Below are 22685 nucleotides of genomic sequence, written 5' to 3'. Positions count from 1 at the left end.
ATTGTCACACATGTGGGTGTTCAGAGTGACAGGCAGGTTCACCAAGTGATTTATGGACCCAGGCCCCTTCCAAGCCCTTGTGGCTCTGTCACGCCCTAGGGCCTCAACAGTCCCTGCATCCAGCAAGCATATGGAGGAGGAGAGCAGGTAAAGCAAATCTGCTTCTTAACTCATCGCTGTGGCAGAAAAGGGACACGCATCACTGGCACTACCTTTTGTAGGTAACTAGTCCTATTCCTCACCTAGATGCAACTTCCCACAAAAGCTCCACACTATTGAGAGGAATGTGAATCCTGGTGGACAGTGAGCCATCTTGGCCTTGCCAAGCCACTCTGACATCCTGTTTTATTTTTTTCAATGTCCCCCAGAACTCACTTTGGCAGGCACGTGGTCGGAATCTTAAGACAAAATGGGCAAAAGTTTGCTGCTTGGCACCACACAGCAGGGACTGCAGCTTCTTACTGAAGCATGGGGTCCTCAGTCCTGCTCCCAAGCCAAGTCTGCATTAGTGTCTGTCCCTTGCTGCACCCCATTCCTGGAACTAATTCATTTTCTGCCTGGCGTCTGGGTGGTAAGAAACAAACCCAACTCAAACTGGCTTAAGGGCAGTAAAAGGGAAGGGAGATGTATTGGCACACACATCGGTAGATGGGTAACAGCATATCTACACTTAACGGTGTCACGAGGCCCCATGTCTCTCTGGTGGTTTCATTCTTGGGCAGGCTCTCCCCTACTATTACAGAACATCTCCCAGCAGGTCAAGGCTTCTGCTAGAGTAGCCCTACCAGGGCTGAAAAACAGCACCTCCGTCCTGACAGCTCCAATAGAAATCACAGGGAGCCTCTCACTGACCTGTGTCCACATGTGAATTGACCATTATGGCCAGGGGAGCCAGATGCTGGGGCTGGCCAGGCCTGGGTGCTATGCCCCACCTTGGAGCTAAAGAATGTGAGGCCAGTATCCCCCAGCCACATGGCCTGAGTGTGGGTGCCTTTACAGAGCTCTTCAGTCCCTCAGGGACTAACCCCTCAGCCCTTGGAGCCCTAGCTCAGAAGTACACCCTCGACCTCTGCTCCCAGAGTGTGTTCACTATCTCCACCCCTCCACACACTGGACTGGGCCAGGCACCCCACAGGCCTGAGTGTGTGGCTGAATATTTGACCAGTGAGGAGTTAGGAACTGCCCAGAGGTGTGACACCTCCATCCTAGGTCTCTGGGACACTGTCGGAAGGGGAAGGTGGTAAGCCCCCTTGGCAGGGTATAACTCCAGCCCTCGTATAAACACTCCTGCCTGGCTGTGACTCCAATGCTGTACACCCCCCAAGTGTCCCCATGTCTGCTCCTCAGCTTCCCTGCCCTGGAGTGTTCTTCAAAGCAGACACCCCTTGGACAGTTACCTGTCTCAGGGAGGCAGTGCTGCCCACCCCAGCTGGCTGAAGTTCCAGTGAGGCCTAATTAACTCATGCTGAGGGTGGAGCCACCCTGGGGGTGGAGCAGCCTGCTGAGGTCACCGGGGACCCCACCCTGGGAAATGCCAGCTCCTGCCCTGCACACACAGGGACAGGCTAGGGCGTGGGGACAAGGACCTGGGATCCCCTGAGGCCTGGGCGCTTCCTGTTGCTTGAGTCAACCTGGCCTATTGCCCTTCATCTCCCCTGCCTCTGTCAGCCTCGCCCACCGCCCCCACATTCCCTCCCTGCCACCAAGGATGCCAGCTACGGCTGCCAGGGCACAGCTCAGGCTCTCTGAGGAGGTGGGCTTGGCAGGACAGGGCAGGCCTAGTTCCCAGTGTTCAGAGCCGGGGAGACAAGGACCTAAAGACCAACCAGGGGCTTTCCACACCTTCATTTATGGCACTTGAACCCTGAGTTCCTCCCTGGCCTTTCTGTGCCCCTCTCAGACACTGGCGCTGGCACACTGCCCCACTCCTGGAGGCTACTGCCCACGGCTCTGTCTCACTGATTCTCCTGGACGATGTAGCCACCACAGGCCTCATTCGGACACGGGACCCTGGCCCTTGGGCCCAGTCCCGCCCCCTAAGCTCTCCTGTGGGCAGATGGAGGAGCTGTTGCCTCCTGCGGCCCACTAAGTCCTCCATTCCAGGCCAGCCCGGGCTGGATTCCCCTCCAGTGGTGGGCGCTCAGGCTGCCGACTTTGGCTTGCCTCCGTGGGCCCAGTCCCCGGTGCAGTGGGCATCGCTGGCCTGCCCCGCGGCATGGCCAGATGGAGAGGTCCCTGAGGGGTTGTTGGCTCCGTTGGCGGCGTGGGGGGCGTCACGGGCGGGGGACTTGGGCGAACTGGGCGGCTTGAGCGCGCTGACGGCACGGAGGAGGCCCATGCGGCGGCGGATGGAGTGGTCCAGGTTGACGGTGCAGCGCAGCAGACTCTGCGCCTCCGCCACGGTGAAGGGGAAGTCGGCGCCCAGAAAGCGCGCGAAGAGCTCAGGGTCGCCGTCCAGGTCGAGCACATTCTGCAAAGCCTTGGTCATGGTGTGCAGCTCGCGGCTGTTATCGCGGAACACGTCCCAGAGGCGCGCGCGGCCCTCGGGCGCGCCCCCGGCCTGCTGCCGGTCCTCCAGGCACTGCAGCGCCCAGCTCAGGCGGCACGGCCACTGGTTGGCGAGCACCACCCAAGCCACGGCCTGGCGCGGCGTGGGGCCCATGCAGTCGCTCAGCTGCTGCTGCTGCTGCTGCAGCAGGCGCACGGTGATGGGCACGGTGTTGACGATGCGTCGCATGGACACCACATTGTCCGGCACGTACTCGTAGAGGCAGTCGCGCTCGTCGTGCAGGCAAAAGAGCGCCTCCTGGATGCGGCGCGCCGCCTCGGCGTCGATGCGGCCCTGCGTGCGCTCGGCGCCCGCCGCCGGCGTGTCCCCAACGAGCAGCTGCGCGCCCTCCCCGCCCCCGCCGTCCCCGCCGCCCGCCGGCAGCCGCAGCTTGCGCGTGATCTCGCGGTAGAGCAGGTCGTCGCGGCTCTGCACGGCGTCGTGCAGGAACTGCAGCTTGGTGCGGCGGCCCATGACCGGCACGGAGAAGGGCAGCGTGACGGTGCGGTTGAGGAAGAGGTAGCCGTTGTCGGCCGTGCCCTTCATGTTGCCAGCGCTCTCGAGGCACGCGGCCAGGATGCTGGGGTCCACCACCAGGATGAAGATGAAGGGCGCGTGGCTGTCGGACAGCAAGGTGTTTATGGCGTTGAGCACGCCCACCACGCGCTCCGGGTAGCACGTGTCCAGCCCGGTGACCTCGAGCACGATGCGCAGCCGGCGCCGCTGGTAGATCTCCAGGAAGCACAGGAAGTCGGTGAGCAGCTCCACCTCCTTCTTCACCTCGCACATGAAGCCCAGCTGGCTGCCGAACTTCTCGCGCGACACCAGCCGCTCGATCTTCTTGCGCTGGCTCACGAACAGGTGCTTGCCCACCGAGTACACGGCCATGAGCAGCCCCGAGCCTGACAGCGTGGTGGCCGCGCCGCCAAACACCTTGAGCAGGCTGCCGCTCGGACTGCCGTGGCCCGGCGCCCGGGCGCTCAGGGACAGGTAGAGCAGGCCCACGCCGAGGCTGAGCGCCGCCAGCAGCGCCAGCAGCGCCAGGCACACGCGGCGCCGGCAGTGCCACTCGCGCTGGCAGAAGCTCGGCGTGGTGACCGGCTTGTTGCCCAGCACCGAGTACACGCTGAAGGGCAGCGCGCCGTAGTGGTGGCGGATGCCCTCGCACAGCGTGGTCACCAGGCCAGCCCACAGCTTGTCGGTGCCCGCGTACTGCCAGGCGCTGAAGCGGATGAAGAGGAACTGCACGTTCTTGCGCCGCAGGTGCACCTCGGTGATGACGGGCTGCAGGAACACCAGGTACCACAGCAGCCGCGGGACGCCCCAGCCGCGCACCGGCCGCGGCCGCCACTGCACGCGCCGCAGCTCCTCCGCCTCGCGCTGCGCCGCCTCCTGCTGCATCAGCGCTGCGGGAAGGGAGGGCGCGCGAACGCGCGTGAGGGAGGCGCCGGCGGGCCGCGGGCAGGGGCGGAAGCAGAGGCCGGCGGCTGGGCGCCCGGTGGGCCTGAACTGCGGGAGATGGGGCACGGGGGGACCTGGAGCTGGGCTGGGACTGGAAGAGGTCTGAGCGCGAGGCGGGGGTCAGGGGTGGGCAGAAGTAGAGGCCTCAGGAGAGAAGACGGGAGGGGGCAAGAGGGGACACGGAGAACCTCGAGACACGAAGAAGCCAAGGGCAGGGGGCGGGGTGGGGTCTAAGGAGTGAGTAATGAGATGCTGAGGAAGGGAAATGCCAGGCAGCAGGGAGACAGCCTTGATCTTATTTTCCCGGCCTCCTGCTCCTCCCAGCACCGCTCCTCCTCAGCTCATCTGTCTCCTCCTCCAGGAAGCCCTCCCTGATCCCCAGGCTGGGTCAGGGGCCTTCAGCCCTTCCCACTCTGGTCATCACTGTCTGAGGACAAATCTTTCTCCTCTGCTGGACTGTGAACCCTGGGAGGGAAGGGCCCCTGTTGTCTTGGTCACCGCTATGTCCCCTGGGCACTGAGGAGGTGCTGGGGGAATAATGGATCATGAGAGGTCTGGGGTAGGGTTTATGAGGTCAGAAGAGGGACGGGCAAGAGTGTCTAAGTCGCCTAGCACAGAGCAGGATCTCCACAACGCTCTTTTCCCTTATATCCTAATCTTTTCCCCTCCCAGGACCTTGTTTATCCCTCTGTGACAACACAAGGGGCAGGACATGGACTTATTTGGTAGGTGCTTACTGAATAGTCAGCACAGGAATGCAAGGGTATTGGGCCTGCACCAGTGCTGGGCACACAGAGGACGAGAGCCACCCCTGTGGCTCTGGCCAAGATTCGGACAAGGTCTGAGCTCCGGCAGGGTTTAAACCAGGTCAGAGCTGCGGTGGCGCCTGGTCAAGTTTCAGCTCATGTCTTCAATTAACATCTATCTGTTAGGTGTCATGTAAGTGCCAGGCCTTGGGCCAGCGCTGAGGAAGAGATGGGTCTGGGGGACACAGAGGTTAGTAGGGGCTTGTCAGGAGCCTGCGGCCTCAGTGAGGAACGTGGGCTTTCTCTCTAGGGTGCTGGGGAGCATGGAAGGCTTTTGAGCAAGGGAGGGACAGGACCCTAGAAATATTCCTTGGAGTAGGTTTGGCAAGGGAAGGGGAAATGGGAGAGAGGATGAGACTTGGAGGCAGCTAGGCCAGGGAGGACAGTGGAGCAGGGATCAGGGCAGAGGCTGTGGGCATGGGAGGGACCTGATTACTGCTGAGCTATGAGTGCTTGGTCTGGGGCAGGCTGACCTCAGGAGTGAGTGGATCTTGGGGCTGCCTGGAGCTGGGCAGGGATCAGAGGTTCCATTTCTCATTCCTCTCAACAAACACACATCCTCACCTGTGATCTTGTCCAGCATCATGTGCAGGCGGCAGCCAAAGGGAGCGTAGAAACCCACAGTCACAGGGACTGGCACATGGCAGAGAGTCTTGGCCAGGCAGCTGCAGTAGACATCATCCTCTGTCAGGATGTCTGGGGGTCAGGGATCAGGGTGGGAAAATTGAGTCAATGAGGCTGGCCAGGCACCACCCTCCTCCGATCTGCCCTCTAGCTCCCGCCTTCAGTCCCTCCATAACTCAGGTTAAACCCTGAGCCCAGGCTTAGGAGAGAGGTATGCAGACCCAAGTCCCAGTCTTAGCCCTGCCACCCTTCTCTGCAGGACACGGTGAGGGCGATGCCTCAGAGGAGCAGGGACATCAGGGGGCACGGATGCCAAAGGGTCTGGCCAGGGCCAGGCCCTCAGTCAATGCCACCGTCTTGAGTGGCCATTTAAGGCACAAAGTTCAGTTTAAGTCCTGTCCCTGTGGGGGCCCCGGCCACCATGTACAAGCATTACAAAATCCACTCTGCAGATCTGGAATTGGGGTGCTAGAATGGTAGGGTTCAATCGTGGGGGGCACCTGGCCAGCCTCAGGGTACATGGTGGGGACAACACATCCACAACACACCCTGTAAAAGGGACCAGGTGGGCTGCAGGAAGGGTTGTGCCTAGCAGCAGAGCCAGGAGGGCAGGAAAAGATTCAGGACAAGGACGGCTGAGGTGGTGGGCAGGGAGGCTCTAACTCCGGCTCTACCTGATTGCTGCGTGACCTCATTTCACTCAGCCTGTATTTCCCTGTGTGTGAGATGGGCATCATGGCCCTGAGGCTCCAGTGACAAGACTGTGTCCGATGCAGAGCCTGAGTCCCTGTTGAGCAGCAGCTCCACTTTCAAACCAGACCTAGAAGCCATCAGTGTGTCCCCACCCCCACTGCCACAACCCTGGTCAGGCCACCAGCATCGCTTGCCTGGACTCTGGCAAGTCACCTGCCCCTGGCCACCTGCTGCTGCTCTCCCTCCTACAGCCCATTCTCCTGGTAGATCTGAGTCAGCCATGTCCATCCTTGGCTCACTCAGAGTAAAAGCCACAGTGATGGCCTCCTTGCTGTCCCAGAACTTGCCGCCTTTGCATCTGCTGACTCTGCTGCACGGGCTTTGCCCAAGTGTCGCCTTAATGAGGCCTAGCCCCATGACCCTATTTAGTCTCCAAACCCAGAAGCCCCCCGTCTCCTATCCCTGCTTTATTTTTCTCTAATGTGGTTGTCACCTTTAAACTTATTTATCTTGTTTTCTGTACCTGCTCCCCCCCAATAGAACATGAGCTTCCAGAAGATTCCAGAGATCTCTTTTTGCCGTGCTCCCCACTGCATCGCCAGAACAATGCCTGGCACACACTGTAGGCGTTCAGTACCTACTCACGGAATGAATGAGTGAGTGAGTGAGTGATTAGACCCCTCCCATGGCTGCACGGCTCTCTGCTCCCCAGGCCACTCCCTACCTCTTGCTGCAGCTTCACACTGGACCTCCCCACACCAGAGCTGGCCAACAAGCTGGTGCTTGGTGGGGGTCATCCCCTGGCGCATGTCCTCCGTGGCCTGCTGAGCCAGGGGAGGGACGGCTTGGAGAAGAGGAAGCAGAGCCAGGGTGTCGGCAGAAGGAGAGGGAGGCCTTCCCCACCCAGCTCAGGGCAGAGGGAGGCCCCATGAATAGGCCTGGCCCAGAAGCCTTATACCCCAACAGGTGAAGCAGAGGCAGCTGGCCTGAGTCCCAGGGTCAGAGATGAGCACACCCCCTGGACAGGGACAAGAGTGTGGGATGAGGAGGCTGGCCCAAGGTGCTAGCCAGGGAGCAAGAGGCCCAAGTGGGAAGCAAGGCAGCAGAAGCTGGGGACAGAGCCCCCAAGAAGGCCTGTGTGAGCACCAGAGCTGTAGGAGGTGAAGGAGCCGCAGGCTGCTGGGGCAGGCAGCGGCCGGGCATCTGTGGGCTGGCTGGGTTCCAGGAGGGTGCCGGCTGCAGAGGGTAGGGCTGGGCTGCTGCTGGCCATGGCGGGTGCTGCAGTGGGTGCAGGGGGCAGCTGGGGGGCGCTGGCTGTTCCCATGGGGTCAACAGTGGTTGAGGGCAGCCCCTTCTGGTGCCCGTGGTGAACAGGGCAGAGCCGCTGCCGCAGGGGGCTTGGAGGTGGGGGCTGGGGCTGTCGCTGCTGTGGTGAGATGAGGGGCTGGGAGCCCCAGCGCCAGCTGCCACCACCCCCCAGGTGGCCATGGTAGGCCAGCTGCCAGCATGACTGGGGGGACAGCCGACAGGGCCCATGGGCTCGAGGGGCCGCTGGGTCATGGCACCACTGCTGACAGCATCCTGGAAGGAAGGAAGTGGGGGTGACTGGGCCTGGGTCCCTGACCCTGGGTGCTACTAGCACAAGCCAGGTAAAGTCTTCAGGTGGAGGCTGGGGCTAGAGCATTCTTGGGAGCCCCAGAGGCCTAAAGAAGTTGGACAGACAATGAGGGGATTTGCGGGGATGGCGCCCAGAGCCTGCTCTCCCATGGGTGGGAGGAGGGCAGAGGTACAGGGGCCTGGACTGCCATTGGACAAGGGGCTGGAGAAAGGACAATGCCTGGGGTTTGTGCATCCTCTGTGGAGGATGGTCAGTCCCTGCTATCCAAATATCCACATCCCTCGGGGGTCCCCCTGCGTAGGTGGGTGGGGGACTGCTGAGAGAAATCCACTGGAGCTGGCCTGTTTGGTCCAGAGGAGACTGGAGTGATGGGTGATGGCCATGAAGAGGGGACAGGTCAGGTATTGGAAAGTGAGGGGGGGTGGACCTTGTCCCTGGGTTCAGGCCAGGCTGGCAGTAGGCTGCTGACCTGGGAGGTCGGGCGCCCGCCCAGGCCCTGAGGAAGCTGAATCAGCCCCAATGGGAGGTAACCACCCCGTCCCCACTCCGCGCAGGAGCGCCTGCAGTCACCATCGGAAGCCGGACCCTGCTTCATTCACACACATTCAGCGTGGGGGTTCCCTCTTCTACCCCTCCCTCTCACCACACTGCTTCCCTCCAGGTTGGGGGTCTGTCCCCACACACCCGGGGATTTGGGGAGGGGGCATTCTTCCCACACTGGGGAAAGGAGCAGGCCGGGTGGGCCTCCCCTGCTTCCATCTCCAGCCCAGGCTCCTACCTTTGGGCCCCCCCGCCTCCCCCCCAGGTCCTGTGGTCCCCCCCCTCCAGCCCCCCATGCAGAATCTTCTTCAGGGAGTGCTGGCAGCTATTCTCTCCTGGGGTCTGTATTCTCTCAACCATGCACTCAGGCTCTCTCAGAAGCCTCTACACCTGCCATGACCCACCCCCCAAAGTGAACCCTTACCTTTTTGGTGTCCCAATTCTGGGTCCCAGAAGTAGCGCTCAGTGGGGGTCCAGGTGGCCTTGGAAAAGTGGATGTTGTAGTGTTTGTGCATGGTGGCTGGGCAGCTCCTGGGGTGGGAGGGAGAGGACAGCTCCTTGTGACCCTGGACAGGTGAGAGGACAGGTCCTTGGGTCACCCATGAGGTGGGGTGGGCAGAGGTGCTCTTCAGAGTAAAGGTGAGAGGTCAGAATGGGGGGGGATGGCCAGACAAGGGAGGACAGAGAATGGTTGGGCTAGGGGCTAATTTGGGGTTGGGCGGTCAGGAGCCCCTGGGAGTTTAGAGGCCAGGACAATGGGGAGTGCTGAGCAGACATGGGCTGGAGAGACGGGGGAGCCGGTATGGTCACTGAGGGCTCTGTCCCTCAAGCCTGGGGATCTCAGGGGCCGGGGGAGGGCGCTGTGGGAGGCTAGTGCCATTCGAAGGGATATAAAACCAGTGTGGTGAGTTGGGGGGCAGCCAAGAAACTGACGGTGACTGGAATTTCAGGGCTGGCTACACTTGATTGAGTGACGGCATAGAGGGAGGGGAATTCTGGGGGAGCAATGAAGCCATGGTGGCCCAATCTGGAGCAAGATGTGGTGTACTGGGTTTAAAGCATGAAGAGCCAAAAACAGAACTGAGGAAAGGATGCTGTTTGGAGGGCAGGGACAGGTGAGGCCCGAGGGGCAGAGGGAATTGGTGAGGGTTGGGGGCCAGGTGTGTGGCCCTGCCTGCTGCCTCCCCCAGCCCAGGGTCTCCCCATACCTGAAGGTGGCCTCGCGGCCCCAGCTTCTAGCCCGGCAGCGGCCGCCACCGAGCTGCTGTGCCAGCCCCAAATCGACTGCACTGGCCCAACAGGAGAGGCCCCAGCGAGCGCCCGCCCGACCGGTTTGCCCACCTGGCCCCGCCCCTTCCCCAGCATGCCTGCCCTGGCCTGGTGCTCTCGAGGACTGGGTGCCCCACACTCCCCCACCGTACCCTACTGGGTAAGGGATGGAGATGGAGCCCACAGTGCTGCCTGGGGCTCCTGGCACCCAGTTGTTCCCTGGGCACTTCTGCTGTGGGGGAAGGAAGCTGGGACAAGGAGTGGGAGTCCGCCAAGAGGATACAGCCTGGCTCAGATGACAGTTCCTCCAGGACCCAGGTGTGTGACCTTGGGCAAGTGACTTCACCTCTCTGGGCCTCAGCTTCCTCATTGCTGAGTGGGCCTCACTGTTGGTGCCTGCCTCTCGTGGTTGTTGGGAGGAATCAGGAGTCCACTCAGCTCAGGGCCTGGCACTCAGCAAGGGTGGCAGCTGACCCATTTACTTAGGCGCTGCTCCAAGTGCTTCATGTATAACAGCAGCAGCACATGTGTGAATGCTTCCGAAGAGGAACCCTTTCCTCCTCACTATGACCCAGTGGGGCTGGTGTGATGCCCACTTTACAGATGAGAAAACCGAGGCCCAGAAACACCCTCACCCCAGGCCCCACAGAGGCAGAGGAGGGATTTGAAAGCATACAGTGGCTGTGCTCCCAGGCTTGCCAAGGCTCTGGCTCCCAACTGCTGGGCAAGCAGTCAGTGCATGTCTCCTTGCAGATGTCTTTTAAGAGATTAGGCCAAGGGTGGGCCTGGGCAAGAGGAGCATTAGCCCTGGAGGCCCCTCTGCTCTCCAGGGTCCGGTCTCCCTGCAGCTGCTGGTGCTATGGGGTACACAGTCACTTCCCTGAGAGATGGGGTGGTCTGAGGAGATGAGAGATGAGATGATGAGACAGGGGAAGGGAACCACAGAATAGTGCCTGGGACAAATGGATACAGGACAAAATAATGGGAACCCACCCAGTCCTGCAGGGCGTCCCCTATAGGGGTTCTGCCTGGGTGACCAAACACTACCACCAATTGCCGGAACTGTGCCCCCTCTCTTCTCCACAGTCCTTCAAGCTGATTCTTCTGGGAAGTCTTCCATTTCTGTCCTCCTAAAGCTCCCTGACCCATCAGGGAGGCAGGGCTGGTGTGTGTGCGTGTGGGGTGAGTCTGTGGTAAGCCTCCATGCCAGTCCCCCTCTCCCTGTCCCAGCACACAGTTTAGCTGAGTAACTTCCATTTACACTTGGAAAACATGTGCCCAGGGCTCCTGAGTGCCAGCGCCCAGAGCAGGGTCCAAAGGACCCAAGAAGAAGCGTGTCCTAGTGTAAACTAAACACCTTGGGGCAGGATGAGGGTGTCCAGGGCTGTGGGAGCACAGAGGGTGAGTGACTAACCACCCTCAGGGGCCAGGTGGCCACTGGGCACTGACGGTGGAGGAGTTTGGGAGTGGGCCAGGCAGGGAACATGCAAAGGCACGGAGGCAGGTCAGGGGGCATGGAGCTCAGCCAGGTGGGCTGGGAAGGGGCAAACCAAGGTAGGGCCAGATGGGGTGTCTGAGCCAGACTCTACAGAGGCTGGGGAGACCCTGCCCACTGGGAGTGTCTTAAGCAAGAGAACCCTTCCTCATCCCGTTAGGATCTCACCTCCAGCCTTGGCTGACAGTTCTGAGGCCAGGGTACTTACCCTCATTAGGCCGCGGGGTGGCAGAGCCCAGGCACAAGTCCAGGTATGTGATGCTCCCTGATGCTACAAACGCAGATGGGGGTGGGCAGGGTGAGGGCAGAGAGGCTCTGGCCATGACTCCAGTTTCCCAGGCATGTGAAGTGTGTTTGCGTGTGTGTGGTGGGGAAGAGATGAGGGTGTCCAGCCTCTACCCCCACCCCTTTCCCCCATCCGTCCTCAGCCCTGGCAGCTCCAGGCCCACCTCTCCCCCTGCCAGGTGTGGAGGGACGAAGGCAGCAAGCTCAAGGGCTCAGGCTACAGGATGGAGGTGGGGGGGAGCCCTGAAGGGAAGGTCCTGGGGTGGGGGAGCCACAGAGGGTGCTCTGCTCATATGCAGGACCTGTGGCAGTCGCTCTATAGATGCCCCCCTTCCACACCCACACACAGAACCTGTATTGAGTACCTGCCGTGCAGAGTGATGTGTCCGATGCCGGGAATCCCTTCACACCAGTCCCAACTGTAGTAGGGACCTCTTTGCCTCCCGTGTTGACCCCCATCTCTTTCATACCCACTTCTTGAGCATGCGATGCCTAGCACGAGCCCTAAGGCCACCCCCAAAGGCAGTGGCCAGGGTCTCTGGGCCAAAGCATCTGCTGTTTCCTTGAAGGGGGTGAGGGCCAGAGGCAGTTGTGAGGCTCAGCTGGGGGTGGCCTAGGGGTCCTTGGGATTTCTGGATCACCTCCTGGAACTTACCTGGAAGAGAAGGGCTGGCTTTAGCTTGAGGCTGGGACCTGGGGAAGAGTCAGAAAGCACCTGAACAGCTCAGAGATGTTCATCCCTGCTCTGCGCTGACAGCATGGGTGGCCGGGGCTGGGCCTTAGTTTCTTCACTGGTCCAAGGGGGTGGTGTCTCCACCCACCTGACCCGCATCCCATGGCTGTGTGAGTTACTAGGGGCACATAGGCCAAGCATGTAGGCTGCTGGGGAGGGGCCCAGCATGGGCTTCTGTGGCATGTATTGCTCAGGTCCTGTCCACGGGTTCCAGTTCCCCCCTGATGAGTCAGCCTAGGGAACCAGCACAGGAAAGAGTAACTGGGGAGGGAGGGAGATGGTTTAGCTGCAGGTTTTGGGGTGGGCTGACCCCAGGTAGGAATGGGGCTTCAGCTTGTCTGATGGAAGACCTACAGCCCAGAGGGCCCAAGGAGGTCAGGCAGGCTGCAAGTCCCACAGGGCCTGACTGCCTCTAGAGCACCCATTGGAGTCCCAACCAGGATGACTTGTTATGTCCACCTGCATTCCTGTGCTGGGAAGAAATATTTGAAATTACTAAACAGTTCTCTCCTCAGAGCCAGCACACCCCAGGGAAGCATCTGGGTGACATCACAGGGTGAGGGGCATGGATGGGCCTGTATCAGCTGTGTGCCCTGGGTAGGTGACTTAAGTTCTCTAGGCCTCAAATTCCACAACTGTAAAATGGGCCTTGGCAACTTGGGCCCACCTCCCTGGCACCCACGCAGGAACAGGGGCAGGAGAGCTTTGGAACCCCCATCACACTCAAGAAGGGAGATTCCCCCTCTCCCCATGACTCACAGACAGACAGAGCTGCCACAGAGGCAGTGACCAAGCTCTCAATGCCCAGGGTACTAAGGGTACCACGCGGGCCGCCACAGGTGAAAGCCAGGAACTGGGATGAAACAGACCATTGTGGGAAGAGAGGGGAGGCCAGCACCCAGGTCCTGGGCTTTGGGACACCCCCTAGGCCTAGGGAGAGGTCTAACTTGAGGCAGGGTTGGATAAATGGGGGATGTGAAGTGGGATGAAGTTCCAGTCCCCATCCCCATACCTTGGGTGCCTCATCCAGATACTGCAGGCCGGAGGCCATGGGAAGAGACCCCTACATTTGTAGTGGGGGGAAGAAGCCAGGACCCAGCACTCCCACCCCATTGGGCTGAGGTCTGGGAGGATCCCTCCCTCAGAACCACTGTACTCATGCGCCCCATCCTTCAGAGCTGCAGAAGGGCACGGGCCCCTGACTTGGGCTTGGTGTCCACCCTTCAGGTTGTGTTGATCCTGTCACTCCGACTGCATAACTCCCCAAGAAAAAGAGTCCCTGCCTGCTGGGGTTGTGGTGAGAAGCTGCAGACCCTGCCCAGGAAGTGGCCGGTGAGGGCTGGGCACTGCATTGGCATTCAATGGGAACTCAGACCAGCCTGAGACAAGCAGCATCATGCCAAAGGACGATGCTGCCAGCCATGAGAGGCCTCTGCCTGCTCTGGGGCTCAATCCTGGGAGGCTTGTGGAAGTTCTGGAAATAGCCCCGTGACATCTCATGGCAGCCTCCCTGCTTTCGTTAGAGGATCGGGCAGAGGCCCCAAGGAGGGCTATGGTTGCCAATGGGAAACCTGGGACTCCCACCTCCCAGCTTTGGGCTGGCTCCCAACTGGCCTATAGGAGGGCTCCCCTCCTCGCTCTTCCTGGTTACAACCTCAGCTCTGGCACTAGTGCTGGGCACCCACCTGGTGACTGGGGCAGAGGCCGTCCATCTGCTTTTGGAACACAGCTACCCACAGGCCTTTGCACAGGAACTTGAGGGCATCCAGCTCCTCCCGAAGGTAAGCATCTCCTGGGGCAGCCTGGTGGGGCAGGGGCAGACATTTGGGCCAGGCTGATGCTGGGGGGTCAGGCCAGGGGCCCTGGGTGAGGAAGAGGAAGCCAGGTGAGGTTCCTACATGGAGTGATGAAGCCTGCCCTGCCCCGGGTGTGCCCAGGGAGGACCCAACCTCGGGTCCTGCCGGCCCCTGCCAGCAGGGCTGGGGGAAGGCAGCAGGGGCCGGCTCTCACCTCTCAGCCAGAGCCTGGCCCACGCGGCAGCCCATGCCCTCTAGGACAGACAGGTTCATCTTCTATCCCTAGAAGGCCAAAGAGAGGCTCAGGGAGCCCTTGGCCTTCTTCAACCAGGAGCCACCTGGGGTGGCAGCTGTAAGAGGACTCCAACTTGCTATGCCTATCAGTTCAGGGTGCGACCAGGGGAGGGAGGGGCTTCCTGCACAGCCTAGCCAGGGCCAGGCCTTCAGTGTGCTGGCTTTGCCCCTCCGCCCTGGGTTGGCCCGTTCCCTCACCCACCTCTGCAGTCCTCGTAGGTGTCCCCAGAACCAGCTTCTTGCTCCAGGAAAAATGGGGGTCTTCTCCAGGCTCCCTTTACCCCTACATGTCAACTCTTCCCTGATAGCACCTCTCACATCTGCAAGCACTTTCAGTGTGAATCCTTACAAAGCCCTGGGAGGTGGGCACTGTGACTACCCCAGAGGTTCAAAGTGACTTGCTCAAGGGCTCATGTGGCAAGAGCACCAGGCTGGGTCACAGGAAGGGGGATTGTGAAAGTGAACTATGACTATCACCTCTTAAAACCTGCCAAGGTCCGTAGGAGGGACACACAGGGACTCAGGGGAAGGAGATCTTTGCTTGGGTGCTCAGGGAAGGAGGTAGTGGCCAAGTGATATCTGGAGGGAGGCAGAGGGAAGGGGACAATGGGAGGGCTGCACTTGGTATCTGTCCATGGGCCTGCATTGTGGATGGCTCAGCTGGAGGAGAGGCTTTTATGTATTTTCTCACTTGGGTGACCTGGAGAGAGCTGAGGAAGGCCCAAATTGGGAGCATCAGAAGTCCCAGGACAGCCCACCCATGGCGTGAGGCACTGAGTCTCAGAGAAAATCTGGCAGACTAGAAGTAGAAGAGAGAAGAGGGGGCTGCAGAACCCTGGGAGGAAGGAAGCTTGTCCTCTGCTGGCTCCTCTTAGGGCGCTGCAATCACCAGGCCCAAGCCCCTCCCAACCCTTCCTCTCCTTCCCCGACCTGCCCTCGGGAATCACTACAGAATCCGAATCTAAATCTTGGGCCACACAGCGACGGCACCATCTGAATAACAGATGAAAATTCCTGCTTAGATCCAGCCCAGGAGAGCATGTCCTGGCCTCCTCAGCAGGCTTCCTGCAACCTCCCCAGACCCAGCTGTCCCTCCTCCACCCTCTCTGTCCCTCAAAGACACTTCCTTAGGCCGGGAATGCTCAGGCTTCTGGGTCTCTGCACTCACTGTTCCATCTGCCCGACTCCTGGAAGCTGTCCTTACCTCCCTCGCAGCTCCCAGCCCTGCCCACTCTGCGTTGTCACTGAGTGAAGAGACAGCTCTGTGAGGGTGGGGAACCAAGCTGACCAATCCCCCTCTAGCCCTCAGCAGGCCACACAGGGCTGGATACATGGGAGCTGCTTAACATAATGCTGACCAAACAAAGTGAAGAATCGGGATTTGAGCATATACTAAGCGTCAGGTGCTTTATATACACCCTTTCCTTTAGTTTTAACCACCCCATAAGGTCAGCTGTATTTCACACTGGAAACTGAGGCTCAGAGGGTTAAGAAGAATTTACCAAAGGCTCACTCAGCCACAGGGCAGGTCTGGCTTCCAAGCCCAGATGGGTGGGTAGGACAACACCCCCAGCTGTCCTGGGCATCAGGGAGGGGGCAAGGGCTGAGGCTCACTGGGTGGGGAGCTCAGGGAACAGGGAGGCATGAGCAGAGATCACCCACATTTCAAACCAAGGTGCCTCTCACCCCTGCCTGGCCGCCTGGCAGCTTCCTATTGGACCACACTGGCACTATCTCTGGTATCACCTGGTTTCCCCAGGCACAGCAGGGCCAGCCACGCAGGAAGATGCAGGAAATCCATGTGGGTGCAGGAGGGAGGCAGAGTAAGGGGGAACAGTCTACACTGTCTGCACAGCAACGCAGGTAGGAGGAGGCCCCTGCCACGTGGGTCCCTCTCACACCAACGCTGCCTGGTGGCTTGAATGCTGGGACCCACATCCACCTGCCTGGTCCAGATCTGCTCAGGTATGGGACCTGGGGCAGTGGCTAACTGCCTGTGCCTCAGTTTCCTTATGAGTAAAGGAGGGTAATGTTAATAGTAGCTACCTCCAGAGCTGGCTGGTTAGCTCAGTTGGCTAGAATGAGGTGGTATAACACCAAGGTCTAGAGGTCAGATCCACATACTGGCCAGCTGCAAGAAAAAAAAAAAAAATAGTAGCTACCTCTTGGTATCTTCATGGGGAGTAAAGTGGTTGGTAAATGCAAGCCAAGTACTTTCAGTCAGGTTCAGGAAGCATTACCAGCATCGTCATTCACAGCCTGTGTCTGTCAAATGAGGTGACAGCCCCCTGGTTGATGAGGGATGAAGAAGACCCTGGCTGGAAGGAAAACCCTGTGAAGGGAGGGGCTCTGTTCTGTGGGATGATGTATCCCAGCACCTAGTATAGCCTGGCAGTTGGTGAGTCCTCATGACCTGGTGGCCACTGCTCCTGTGTCACCTCCTTTCCAGAGGTAAGATCCTGGAGGCAGGGGCTGGGCTCTACTCTGTAAGAGCACATCTGTGTTCCTGCTCATGAGGACTTCCTAGTGTGATGGTGGAGAACCCAGAACTCTTGTTCATTTCACAGACATTTCCTGGATGTCCTCCAGGAGCTGGTCTACCGTGCCTGGTAGGGGTGACAGGTGCCCAGATGATGACAACTGACAACCTGGTGAGAGGGCTGGGAAACCATATGCAGAGCCAGCTCCTCCAGGAGGGGGCCAGGAAGAAGGAGGAATTCCAAGCAGAGAGCATGTGCAAAGGCAGGGAGGCAGGAAAAAGCAGCCAGCCAAGAATGTAGCTTAGACCGAGAGGGCGGGTTCAGGTGATGAGAGACAAGGAGGGGAGGGGGCCCCCCCGCAGACCAGGCTGAGGAGGATGCATTTTCCCCTTTGGGCAAGTGCAGCCAACCTGAGGGTCAATACAACGTATGCTGCCTGAATGCCGCCACCTATGGACCACAGACAGGGCCCCTCCTGCTGGAGCTGGCACTCTAGCAGGGCACACACAAGAGCTAAGGGTGCAATGGATGACTTCACTACAGTCATGGCGATTGCCAAGAGGGAGAAAAGCTGCATTGTGAGGGTGCCCAGGCTGGGCTGGAGTGTACTCCCAAGGATGTCATGTTCGTGCTGAGCCTTCAGGTGGAGGGGGAGTTAGGTGGCAGTAGAGAGTGGGCTGGGAAGGCACTCTAGGTGCAGGTCGCAGCCAGGATAGCAGCCCTGACAGGGCCAGAGATTCAGCAAGGTCCATCAGCCTGGCCAGGATTGTGGAGGGGAGTCCAGAAGAGCTTCCAGCAAGCTCAAGTTTTCCTTCCGTGAACTTCAGACTGCCTGGCTTGGAATCCTGACTCCCCCGCTTACTGGATGTGTGACCTTGGGCAGGTTATCTAACTGCCCTGTGCCTCAGTTTCGCCACATGAGCAATGGGGCTAATGGCAGTACCTACTCACAGTGATGGTGTGACCTGCACAAAGCAGCAGCCATTGTTACTGCTGGTCCCACTGTACCTGGCCCTTGATAGGGACCAGACATGTGCTGAATTAAAAAGCTTGAGAGTGGTAGGGATAGAGAATGATGACAAAAGCGGGGGGGAAGAGGAAGTGGGGAGGGAAGGGGCAGAGGATGAGCAGGTGACAGGGGAAGAAAGGGCAGAGGACAAAGGGAGGACACGCCTCCGCCTGCCTTCATCACAGTCCATCTCCTCAGACTTGGTGGAGTCTACCCTGAGTCCACGCCTGAGTCCCTGCAATAGCTCTTCAGATAAACCTAAAGGCTTATTCTTACAAAAGGACAGCAAGGTGGGGACTCTCCCATTCATATGAATCTGCCGAAGCCCCCAGAGTCAGTGCATTTCTGGGGCTCACCACGCTAGCCTCTGCTGAGTTTATACAACAAACTACTGACAGGAAGCGGGATAACATAAGGAAGAGGGGGGACCCTCAGAGAAGCCTTATCGGTGTGGGTACTAGTGGTGTCCACGGAACCGCATGGGAGGAAGGAACAATCAGACACGAAGAAAAGTTCCTGGAAATGGACAATACGGTGGCCAAAATAAACACTTTTAAACAAGGGAGCTGAATAGTAGACAAATCTGTAAGCTAGATAACATTTCCCAGGTTGTCCAGAAAAAACATGACGTAGAAAAAAAATGAGAAAAGTTATAAAATGCATAGAAGAGATCCAGAGAATAATACAGTTGACCCTTGAACAATGTGGGGTTAGGGGTGCTGATCCCCATCGTAGTCCAAAATCCACATATAATTTTTAACTCCCCCAAAAGTTAACTAATAGCCTACTGTTGACCAGAAGCCTTACAGATAACATAAAGTTGATTAACATATATGTTGTATGTTGTATATGTATTATATACTGTATAAGTATTTTTGCAATAAAGCTACAGAAAAGAAAATGTTATTAATAAAATCATAAGGAAGAGAAAATACATTTAAAAGGCATTTTGATACATTTAAATGCACTGAAATCCATATATAAAGACTCTGGAGCGAGCAGTTCAAACCCGTGTTGTTCAGCAGTCAGCCGTATTCATCTGAGCGCCCAAAGGACACACAGGGAACAGTGCAGAAGAAATAACCAAAGAGAAAATAAGAGAAAAATGTCCTAAGCTAAGGGAAAATTCCCATGTTCAGATTGAAAAGGGCCACAGAGCTCCAAAGCTGCCCCCAATACATCCTAAGAGACATGAAAAATGGAGAACATTCTGGACTGAAGCAGAAGGGTGCTGAGTGGGGGCCGTGTGCTCAGCTCCTCCTGCCTCTTCCTGCCCTGCGCCTCAGTTACTTGGGAAGCACCTGCTCTCTACTGGGCAGAGGCTAACCCTGTCAATCTCCACCAGCAGGGTCACTCTATGCCAGGCCCAGGGCAGGGAACCCAGGGAAGGAGCAGCCCTTCTTCCCGCCTTAAGAAAATCACAGAGCAACGAGACAAATTGTTTCCCCAAGGTGAATGGCCCCAAAGACCCAAAAGCAGTGTGGGCAGCAAGTGACCAGGTGAGCGAGCAGTGGGAGGGAGAAAGCCAGCCTAACTCCTGCCCTGCCACCCTCGACTCTCCTTCATTCACCAGGGTGGTCCCCAATCCTGCCTTCTGCCCACGAAGCTCTCTGATATCTCTCCCCATCCTACTTCCTGGGTCCACCTCTCAGGTTTAGCCCCCACTGCCTCTGCCCTGGGCTCCTGCAGCAGCGGCACTCTTCCCAGCCCAATTCCATCCAGTCCCATTCACGTGGCTAGGAAGGTCTTCCTAAAAAGTAAATCTGAGCCAGGCACTCCTCAGTTTAAACCCTTTCATGGCTCCTACCGCCCTCAGGATGGAGCACCAGTTCCCAGTCGGGGCCACAGAGACCAAGCCAATGGCTCCCCTGCCTCAGATGCACAGCGTCCCACTCCAGGGCTCTGCCCTGGGTCCACTTTGCCAGGAACAGCTCGAGTTCCCCGGGCTCTTGCCCAAGGGTAAGGACTGTGTCTGATAGCTGCTACCACACCCAAGCCCTCCTGGAGAAGGGGCTGCCATAGGTGCTCTATGGGCCTTGGTGGACGAAGGCCTGGCCCAGCAGGGCTCTTCTTTGGGCCTCACAATAGTGGATGACAGGCCTTTACTGTGTTTGCTCCTTTGCCCAAAGGTTCCCCTGATCTTCAAAGCTTCTGAAGTAGAGAAGCCCAAGCCTCTTCCTCCAAGGGTTTTCCTACTTTGATAACAAAGGCCCTTTGACCTCCTGGCCCTTCTGGCCAGTTTTCCACTTAACCTGTAACAGTCCAGGAGGATCCATTCAACTGCAATAAATGACCACCATCCCAGGCAGGATACAGACATCACAAAAGCCCTACACAAGACTGTGCTCCTGGGTGTCTGTGCTGTGGGGATAGAGGTGAAAGAGCCACCATTCCTGTCCTCAAGGAGCTCTGGAGCTGTGGGGGGGGGCAAACTCTGATCTACAGACAAGCTCTGGAGCCAGATGCCTGAGTTCTAATTTTGCCTTTTGCTGTCACCACGGCCTTGGGAAAGGCCCTTGCACCTCCCTCAGAGTGCTGTTCTGAGGTCGACATTAGATAAGATACATGCTGGGGACAGAATAAGTACCCAAGAAACAGGAGGCTGGCACTTGATTTAGAGGAACATTTACTGGACCAAAAATAAGGAACAGAAAGGAGGAAGGGTCAGGAACAAAAGAGAAAAGGACTGTGAGAAAATGAGGCAGTTTCCTATGACAGGTTCCCTGAAAACTGGGGCTCCCCATGTAGAAGGAATACGGGGAAACCACTGCAGTGCTTGCCCCTAGCTGCACCTGAGGGCTACCAGAGAGCTTTCTGAGGCCAGAAGCCCAGGCCACATCCCAACTGGCTTCAGCACCACTGAGACCCCAGCACCACAATCCCAGTGGCAGTTGGGTAGGAAACCCCTGCTCCAGAGTCCCAGGCACATTCATGTGCTCTGGAAGCACTGTGGTGAGCAAGGCTGAATAACACAGTGTTTTCCACACTCAACCACAAAAACCCATTAAGATCCTTCCAGAGAACGTCAGGGAAAACACACTGGAAAATGCATGCAAGAGTTTACAGCACAGGCTTTGGAGGTGGGAGGCCTGGTTACATTCCTAACTCTGTCACTTGACAGTAAGGAACTCTGTCCATTGAAGCCTCTGCTTTTCCATCTACAAATGGGAGGATCATGCCAACTTTCTGGGTTGTTAGGAGGATCAAATGGAATCAGGAATGTGAAGCCCATGAGAGCACACAGAAACACTCACAGATGGTAGGAGCTATTGTGGATTATAATACTAAATGAATCCCCATCCCCACCCCCACCCTTCACATCACAGGATCTGCATTCACGTCTACAAATCCATGCTGAGGACCCGCTATTTGCCAGGGCCATAGGGTGGTGATTAAAACAGACCTGGTCCCAGCCCACACACAGGGCACAGTCTGGCAGGGGAGATGGCTGTGAATCAAAGGATCGTACAGACACACAGTTCTGATACATCCTTATGGAGTGTGATGAGGGCTACCAAGGATAAGGTGGGGAAGGGGGCTAAGAAGGTATAAAGGAGACCCAAACTCCCCTGGGGGCTCAGCGAAGGCTCCCTAAGGAAGGAGTACTTAGGCCAAGATCTTAAGGATTTACAGGTGTTAACTGCTCCCTAAGGAAGAGGTATTTAGACCAAGATCTGAAGGATTTATAGGTGTTAACTCGATGAAGATGTGACAGGGGAAGTGAGCCGGGAGAAGAGGGAGCAGGCTCATTTCATAAGGGCAGAGAAGAGGGAGCCTGAACAAGGGCAGAGGTGGGGACAGATGGGAAACATTTAGAAAGCAGAATGGTCAGGGCCTGGTAGAGGGCTGGAGGTGAGGGGGAAAGGCACTGTGACCCACTTCCCCAAGGCACAGCGCAATGCACAGTACCTCTGCCAAGCTTTATCTTCTTTTTTTTTAAAAAAAAGATGACCGATGAGGGGATCTTAACCCTTGACTTGGTGTTGTCAGCACCACGCTCTCCCAAGTGAGCTAACTGGCCATCCCTATATAGGGATCTGAACCTGTGGCACTGGTGTTACCAGCACCACACTCTCCCAAGTGAGCCACGGGCCGGCCCCTTAAAAGATTTTATAATAAGAGTTTTGAGTAAATGCTGACTACATGCTAGACATTGTGCTAAGTGCTTTAAAGTTTTAACTCACCGTACTGGCCAGCCGCCAAAAAAATAAAGCTTTAACTCATTTATTCTTCATAAGAACCTACTTAAAACATGCCAAGTACGCTCTTACCTCAGGGCTTTGCACCTCTTGTCAGTCTTCCTCAAATGCTCTTTCACCCACTTATCCACAGGGCTTGCTTCTTCCTCCCTTCTCTTAGTCAGAAAGGCTTTCCTCCATCATCCACCACCCCATCCCTCCTCTTTCCCTGACTCTAGCGATGTTTTCTTTATAGAACTTATCATAGCTGATGGCATATTTTAATGTACTGTTTGACTCCTCTTGTGTTAGAACAGTGCCTGGAATATAGTCAGCGCTCCGTAAGTGTGGGTCGAATGAATAAATGTCCCACTCTGAAACTCAGGTACTGTTATGATGCCTATTACAGAAAGGAGGAAACTGAGGCATACCAAGATTAAGTCATTGGGTCGCACACCTAGTGAGAGGCGGAGGCGAGCCCTCAGTGCACGGCCAACAATAACAGCAATTACTGTTATTACTAACCACTTGCTCTGCGCCAGGCCTTGAGCTAAGGGCTTTATCCTGAGTCATCTTGCTCAATGCCAGCAAAACCCCGCGAGGCGGGCACCTTCGCGACCCCCACTTTACAGAGGAGGAAGCCAGCTCCCAGCGAATCGGGGGAGGGGCCGGGGTTCGAACCCAGGCGGCTGGCGCGCCCTCTGCGCTCCCGGAGGCCTCGACTTGGCCTTCCCGTCACCGCCCGCGCCTCCGCCCCCTGGAGCCTGGCGCTCACCCCCGGGCCGGGGTCGGGGTCTTGAGCCCACAGCTCCGCCACCATTTCCGTGTGCAGAAACTCAAACACCAGCGCGTCCGC

General features: G+C 57.7%; 1 protein-coding gene across 5 annotated transcripts; it reads right to left on the bottom strand.

Annotated features, from left to right (window-relative positions):
* Positions 1 to 619: 619 nt before the first annotated feature.
* On the bottom strand, positions 620 to 22683 carry NKPD1 (NTPase KAP family P-loop domain containing 1). Of its 5 annotated transcripts, none has more exons than XM_063111041.1 (6): positions 22605 to 22683; positions 13758 to 13874; positions 11263 to 11325; positions 8715 to 8856; positions 5380 to 5511; positions 620 to 3954 (listed from the first exon to the last, which is right to left on the bottom strand). In XM_063111041.1, exons 1-6 carry the CDS (start codon positions 22647 to 22649, stop codon positions 2141 to 2143), a joined length of 2313 nt encoding a protein of 770 aa, XP_062967111.1. In that variant the 5' UTR covers positions 22650 to 22683; the 3' UTR covers positions 620 to 2140. The 5 variants fall into 5 exon arrangements, with proteins under 5 accessions (XP_062967111.1, XP_062967110.1, XP_062967109.1 ...); XM_063111040.1 differs by having other exon boundaries at positions 13758 to 13934; positions 22605 to 22681; XM_063111039.1 differs by lacking the exon at positions 22605 to 22683 and adding an exon at positions 22355 to 22500 and having other exon boundaries at positions 13758 to 13934.
* Between the last annotated feature and the right edge of the window lie 2 nt (positions 22684 to 22685).

This window comes from Cynocephalus volans, chromosome 10, assembly GCF_027409185.1.
Source record: "Cynocephalus volans isolate mCynVol1 chromosome 10, mCynVol1.pri, whole genome shotgun sequence".
NCBI classification, from domain to species: Eukaryota; Metazoa; Chordata; class Mammalia; order Dermoptera; family Cynocephalidae; genus Cynocephalus; species Cynocephalus volans.
This window is presented reverse-complemented; position numbering and strand designations above follow the sequence as displayed.

Coding starts and splice junctions, on each gene's coding strand:
- NKPD1 (XM_063111039.1), bottom strand. CDS start 22,402: ATGACTCAGGATAAAGCCCTTAGCTCAAGGCCTGGCGCAGAGCAAGTG. Junction 8,857..11,262: donor CACCCCGCGGCCTAATGAGG/GTAAGTACCCTG, acceptor TCACCTGTCCAG/GGTCACAAGGAGCTGTCCTC. Junction 3,955..5,379: donor GATGCTGGACAAGATCACAG/GTGAGGATGTGT, acceptor CCCTTCCCGCAG/CGCTGATGCAGCAGGAGGCG.